A 7500-nucleotide genomic window follows, 5' to 3' on the forward strand; every position below is an offset into this window, starting at 1 on the left:
CCTCGTCTGTTTTAAGTTGGACTTGTTTTTTATCAATGCACAAATCATATTTAAAAAAAAAAACCTTTGACCAGGGCTTCAGTGTTGCGATGACAGAGCTGACCAATCAGGTTGTAGAAACGACAAGGAAGACAAGACTGACAGCGCGTCTTCTGTTTGGAGTCTGGATGGAGACACTGGAAAGATCCCTAAAGAGAAGGAGAAAGAGAAAAGAGGAGAGGAAAATGAATGTGTGTGTGTGTGTGTGTGTGTGTGTGTGTTTGTTCTGTGTGTGTGTGTGTGTGTGTGTGTGTGTGTGTGCGTCTGCGTGTGTGTGTGTGTTACCTCCAGATTAACAGTCTCAGACGTCTTCATCTTCCTCTTCAGCTCATCAATCAGCTCAAACACATATTTCTCTACCTGCTGACTCTGCCTGTAGAAAGACACACACACACACACACACACACACACACACACACACGTTATAGGAAACAATAGCGGTAGCTAGTTAGCGTGGTTGCCAGAACAAGACTTTTTTAGGCGACCAAAATGTTCCAGTTAACTTTGCTGAATAGAAAACACAGTGAGAGGGTCAAAGTTTAAGATGAAAACAGGAACAACAGCCAGAAACAAGTAGAGGTCTATTTTAATGTCCCCAGTGGTAGCATGGTTAGCATCGCTAAGCCTCTGTCCTGACTGACTGGTCCTAAAGCATCCCCTGCTTTATCGTCTGTTTTAAAATAAATGGGAGCATCATTTACTAAATGAACATCATTCTGTGTTGAAGAAGACTTGAAACTAGCGATTGAGACAATAAACTTATTATGAAAATGTTTACTGAGGTAATAAATCAAGAGAGAAGTAGGCTCATTTTCTCAGAGACTTCTATAGAAACAACAAGACTTCTTGTTGGATCCAGTGGAGTCGCCCCCTGCTGGAAGTTAGAGAGAATGCAGCTTTAAGGAGCTTCAGCGTTGGCTTCACTTTTCAGACTGTTTGAGTAGTGTCAGTAGTAGTAGCAGTAGCAGTAGCAGTAGTAGTAGTAGTAGTAGTAGCAGTAGCAGTAGTAGCAGCAGTAGCAGTAGTAGCAGTAGCAGTAGTAGCAGTAGCAGCAGTAGCAGTAGCTGTAGTAGCAGTAGTAGCAGTAGTAGCAGTAGTAGCAGTAGTAGCAGTAGCAGCAGTAGCAGCAGTAGCAGTAGCTGTAGTAGCAGTAGTAACATCAGCAGTAGTAGCAGTAGTAGCAGTAGCAGTAGTAGCAGTAGTAGCAGTAGCAGCAGTAGCAGTAGCAGTAGTAGCAGTAGTAGCAGTAGTAACATCAGCAGTAGTAGCAGTAGCAGTAGTAGCAGTAGTAGCAGTAGTAACATCAGCAGTAGTGTGAGTATTGTTCAGTATTACCAGTTGAGAGTGACAGCAGCAGCTTGGACGGAGCTGTCTGTCTGCAGCAGGAGGTCCTGAGGGGAGACGGGTGAGTCTTCGGGCAGGACCAGCAGACGGCAAGACGACATGGCCTGAAGCAGCCGGCCGATGCGACACTCCAACAGGTCTGTGGCAACTTTGGATACCTGATCCAGATCACTCAGAGCCACGTACACGCTCTCAATGACTGAGCAGAGACAGAGAGCGGAACGGAATTATTGTTGGATGTTTCTCCCGAGTATTGCTGATAAAACCAGTGTTCATTGATTGTTATATGCTACTATTTTATAATTAGTAGCAGTGGCGATTTTAGACCCTTTTTATTGGGGCTCAAGCCCCCCTAAATTTCATCTTAGCCCCCTAAAAATTATTTTTAAAAATAAAAAATTATTTTTTAAAAATTCACTTTTGTGCTTCCAGTTAGAGTGACTAACAAACAATTACAGGTTCAAATAAATAGGTGTAATATTCTGTGTCGCAACCCAGTCAAGGAAAGTTTTATTTTTTATATATTTATTTTTCACACCTCATTATCATTTCATTTAATTCTGGTAGTCCATAAAGGGACTTTCATAGTTTTTTAATATGGACAATATTTTGCATTTATCCTCTGTTATAATAATAAATAAATTTTTTCACTGTTATCCAGTGAAATTACTGATTTAGCAGGGTGGGGAGTTTTTTTTTCACACTTTTACAAGGCACTATATCCGTGTCACATTCTCATTAGGGTCTGATCCTAGAATCGCCCCTGATTCGTAGCATCATATAACAGCAAATGTTTCTCTGCATCCATCCAACCATTCATACAGTGCTGCTCATGAGTATAGGCAATCGTATGTGCAACGTACTTGGCAATAAAGCCCTTTCTGAGTCTGAGGGACCCATGCTAAAGTTGACTAAAAAGAGGAATAGAAAAATCATCTTTTGGAAATTGATCATAATGCCTTAATTAAAAAAATAGGAAAAATCCAACCTTTAAGGACACCACTTTTCTTTGTGAATGAATAATGTATCGTAAATAAATAAATGTTCTTCCTTAAAATACAGGGGGCATAAGTCAGTACACCCCTATGTTAAATTCCCATAGAGGCAGGCAGACTTTTATTTTGAAAGGCCAGTTATTTCATGGATCCAGGATACTATGCATCCTGATAAAGTTCCCTTGGCCCCCACATCATCACATACCCTTCACCATACCCCACATCATCACATACCCTTCACCATACCCCCACATCATCACATACCCTTCACCATACCCCCACATCATCACATACCCTTCACCATACCCCCACATCATCACATACCCTTCACCATACCTAGAGATTGACAGTTAGCCTAATAGCTGGTCTGATTTGCATTGAGAGATGATTTTATGGAAAGTACCCCATGCCAATCTGTAGGTATGGTGAAGGGTATGTGATGATGTGGGGGTACGGTGAAGGGTATGTGATAATGTGGGGCTATTTTAATGTACGTCTTGTCCTGCTTACATGAGTCAGTGTTGATAGCGGTCCAGGACAGTGTGGTGAGTCCGGGGGAGAGAGCCGCCTCCACCCGGCCGATGAAGGGCTGCATCAGAGGGAGGAGGGAAGGCGGGATCCTGGCAACCACCGAGCTGTATTCCTGGAGCAAGTCCAGCAGCCTGAACCGGCGCGACGGACAGTCGAGGTAGGACAGAACAAGTCAACGAGAATTCAGTTTATACTGCCAAAAAAGTGATGTTAACTGTTTAAAGGTACACTGTGTAGGAATTTCTCCCATCTAGCGGGGGAAATTTCAAACGAATAGTGCTCTCTAGCACCTCGCTTTTTCAAATGCGTGTTGCAGCTACGGTAGCCGTTATGTACCAAGAAGCTATGACAACATGTCTTTCAATTTTCCCTTTTTTGGCGACGAGGATTCCTTCTCCTGTGGCTCGGCATAAGTCTGATCCTCCATTATGAACTAAAGGGCAGTGACAAGCGCCTCTCACTGATCTCCTTCTCCGTCTCAGCTGGTTTCAGTCACGTGACGCTGGCTCTGAACCAAAACGCGTTGTGGATTAGCTAGACAGGTAGGCTAGCGCTCTATGTCCCTCTCAGCAATTAGAGTTTTTCAAAATGGCAGAGTGACATGGAAGCCTCCTTGGACTTGCCCGTCCAATTTAAATACAGATAAGAAATTCTTCACTTACGAGGATAAGTCAGATCATTGGCAGAGGTCATTTTACACCAATGAGGTCATATTTATGAATGAAGACACTGACTTTAACTAATAAAATACTTAAAACACTACACAGTGTACATTTAACGTCCCATTGCAAAAATAAGAAAATCCATTTTTGCAGATTACCATTGTTTTTTTGGCTGGTGAGTGTAGCAAATCTACCAGCCACTTGCATATTTTACCAGCATTTGGCTAGTAGATGGTGCTAATTTGGAACCCTGGTTACAGTGTTTTCTAGACTAGGTCTAGACAACACTATAATTTACAGAAACCAAACAAAAATTCCTCAAGAGCAATTGCAAACCCTAACAGATACAACAGTTGTTCTCACCGCTTGTACAGAGCTTTGACCGATGCTTCTCTTAAAGTCATTTTGAGGATGACCTTCGGCACCGTCACCCCGAGTTTGCTCATCCAGCGGGCTTCCTGCAGCACCTCCAGCACCACAGGGTCCAGGTTCACAGAAACCTCCTGGGAAACAGGACAGTTCTTCACACATTGTGCCCCTGTTCTGCCAGGAGTGTGACGTTACGTACTGTATATCCAACAACTAAGTGACGAAACAAAAGGACATGGAGTGAACTCTCTGAAGGATGTGTTCGATGCCGACTTGGCCGAGAAAAAAATGGGAAGCCTCAACATTCATTGTAGAGAAAGATAAATTCAGCTGGTGAAACGAACAGCTGGAGGTATGTGTTACCAAACCCACCAGACTCCATGTAAATAATCAGTGATTTTATCATTGTAAAACACACTTCATTCAAAGTGGACAGAAGCTAAATAAAACTATCAAAAGCCGTCTTGGTTCATCTTTCCACTGTTCCAACAATCACCACTCTGGTTTAGTTGAAATAATCCCTTAATTCACCCATTTACATGTGGAAATATGCTGGCTCTATACACGCTAAAAGTACTGATTATTTACATGGAGTCTGGTGGGTTTGGTGATGGTGATTTCGGGGCTGTTTCATGTTAAACTAAAATGATCTTACTCTTTAACTAAAAGGTCTATCTCTGTAGGGATCCTTTCCATAATGTTGTCAGACACTTAGAATAATAATAAGAGTCTGAGACTGTCACTTAAACACCAGTTAACCTTAAAACCACATCAAGTGAGTTCACTCATCCATTGATGATGATATCGTTATGCCATCCAGCACCTTGCTGTTCTCGTGTCGGACCAGCAGGGCGGCGCTCAGGCAGTGCGGTGCGCTCTCTGCAGCCTGACTCCACCCTTGCAGGTGCAGCAACTCATACTGCAGCAGCACCACAGCAATCTTGTTGTAGCTCCGGATCACTTTAGTCATCTCTGGTCCCTGACAGACAGACAGACAGACAGGCAGACAGACAGACAGACAGACAGACAGCAGGCAGGCAGACAGACAGGTGGGGTCACGGAGGGTTGTATTGATCAGGGATATTGTTGTGATTGATGTGAGAAAATCAGTCGTACCTTGAGGACGTCAAGTTTCTTCTTCAGGATCAACATTGGAGCTTCAAGCTTCCTGAAGAGCTGACGGCACCATAGGATCCGTCCCGCCACCTGAGAGGGAGACAGGTACAGAGAGACAGGTACAGAGGGACAGGTACAGAGAGGAAGGTACAGAGAGACAGGTACAGAGGGACAGGTACAGAGAGGAAGGTACAGAGAGACAGGTACAGAGAGGAAGGTACAGAGAGACAGGTACAGAGGGACAGGTACAGAGAGGAAAGTACAGAGAGACAGGTACAGAGAGACAGGTACAGAGGGACAGGTACAGAGAGGAAGGTACAGAGAGACAGGTACAGAGAGGAAGGTACAGAGAGACAGGTACAGAGAGACAGGTACAGAGAGGAAGGTACAGAGAGACAGGTACAGAGGGACAGGTACAGAGAGACAGGTACAGAGAGACAGGTACAGAGAGGAAGGTACAGAGAGACAGGTACAGAGAGACAGGTACAGAGAGACAGGTACAGAGAGGAAGGTACAGAGAGACAGGTACAGAGAGACAGGTACAGAGAGGAAGGTACAGAGAGACAGGTACAGAGGGACAGGTACAGAGAGACAGGTACAGAGAGACAGGTACAGAGAGACCCTTAGAGATATGGCAAGCATGACAAGCAAAATGTTTCAATTTCTTTTGCGAATATGAGATGTGGACTCATTAATAAGAACATGGACATAATTGTGTGTAAAGTTACAAGTTCCTTCCATGTTGTCTTCATGTTCATCTCAAATAAACGCCAACACAAAGAAAGAGGAAGGGGACGGACATCCGTCAGAAGAGAGCGACATGCAGCTGAATTTCTAATGACACGCTAGTAACCCCGGAAGTGGAACGTCGTGGATATAGACCAGTGGTTCTCAACCTTTTTTGGGCCAGCGCCCCCCCTATCCATTATCTAGGTCCCTTACCACCCCCCATCAAATAAGATGTAGGCTAATTTCCCTGAATATTAATGATTAGGTCCTATTATTCTTATGATAATTATTATTGTTGTTATTAGTCCTATTATTGTTGTTACTATTGTTATCAAAAATCATCAACAAATCATATCATTGAATGAAAAATGTTCGACAGCTAAGTCCATAACGCTGCAGTACGGAGTTTGTATAAGATGATACTCTGATGTCCCGTTCCCCTGAAAGCAGCACGGAGCTGCACCACACAACGCCTAAAGAAACGCCAGTCGCAGTGCCGTAAACTGGCAGGTTTTAATGTTGCAGACCATTGTTTTTTGCAAGTAGTTTAAAGTGTGAACTTGTATTGTTGTGAACCTTTGGTGTAAACGTGCCTTAAAACAAACGCCCCCCAAAGGCCCCTCAACGCTCCCCTTTTCTAAATATTGCTTCCAGCGCCCGCCGTCATCTGTTGAGAAACACTGATATAGACTAAAGTCAGTGAGAGAGACAGGCGTACCGGGGGCAGGTTGCGTCCGATGGGCGGCCTGTCTCTCTGTCTCTGGTAGGTCTTCCTCAGCAGCTCCAGCTCTCTGCTGTAGCGCTGCAGTAGGAGCAGGTAGTGCTGCTTCAGGTCCAGACCAGACGCCGGACCGGACTCAAACACCTCCAGCAGCTCCAGCATCCGCTCCGTCTGAAACACAAAACACACGCTCTCTCTCTCCATCACCTGTGTTAACCACCTCAGCCTCACATCAGTCCATCAGTCCAGAGAGGAGTTAGTTGTGGTTGGGTTGAACTCACAGTGAGAGACTGACGGAACCAGAAGTCCAGCAGAGACTGAAGAGACTGGAACAAACTCTGCACCTGGAGCTGGAAGTCTGCGTAGTCACTGTCAAACTGACACACACACACACACACACACACACACACACACACACACACACACACACATGCAAGCATGCACACAGAGACACACACACAAACACACAGACACACACACACACACACAGACACACACACACACACACACACACACACACACACACACACACACACACACACACACACAACGTTGAATCCAGTATACATACTGGGAACTATATTCTCAGAAGGTGAAGCACTGCTGCTCTCTGCTACTTGGGCGGACTGATTTGCTCATTCATAATTGTAATTTGAGGTTGTATCAGAATAGGTTTACATGGTTTAATTTTCACCATATTTTTGTTGTACTGCTCATTGCTGCAGCTCCTCTTTTCACCCTGTGTTCAGGTCTCTGTTTTAGCTACAGAGTGAGACCTCTCACTGCTGTAACATCTTTGTTGGCAGTCGCACATGCTCAGTAGCTAGGTAAGATCACATGATCAGTAGCTAGGTAAGATCACATGCTCAGTAGCTAGGTAAGATCACATGCTCAGTAGCTAGGTAAGGACTACATGAGCTAGCTAGCTGTTTCTCTAACTTCTGTCAGTACAAGGCAGGATTAGCCGGGAGACTTCTTCTAAACGAGGGCGCAC

At 44.4% G+C, this 7500-nt stretch overlaps 1 protein-coding gene across 1 annotated transcript in view; it reads right to left on the reverse strand.

Annotated features, from left to right (window-relative positions):
• The window catches only part of dnah5l (dynein, axonemal, heavy chain 5 like), a 105071-nt gene that overhangs the window by 78115 nt on the left and 19456 nt on the right, over positions 1–7500 (reverse strand). Inside the window, exons 17-25 of the mRNA XM_031308623.2 lie at positions 6788–6883; positions 6504–6677; positions 5057–5146; positions 4764–4919; positions 3935–4074; positions 2889–3040; positions 1375–1582; positions 325–412; positions 65–188 (exon numbers count right to left, since the gene is read on the reverse strand). Coding sequence (XP_031164483.1) covers positions 65–188; positions 325–412; positions 1375–1582; positions 2889–3040; positions 3935–4074; positions 4764–4919; positions 5057–5146; positions 6504–6677; positions 6788–6883 — 1228 coding nt within the window. The remainder of the gene's footprint in view (positions 1–64; positions 189–324; positions 413–1374; positions 1583–2888; positions 3041–3934; positions 4075–4763; positions 4920–5056; positions 5147–6503; positions 6678–6787; positions 6884–7500) is intronic.

The sequence above is a fragment of the Sander lucioperca genome, chromosome 23, assembly GCF_008315115.2.
Source record: "Sander lucioperca isolate FBNREF2018 chromosome 23, SLUC_FBN_1.2, whole genome shotgun sequence".
Classification (NCBI taxonomy): Eukaryota; Metazoa; Chordata; class Actinopteri; order Perciformes; family Percidae; genus Sander; species Sander lucioperca.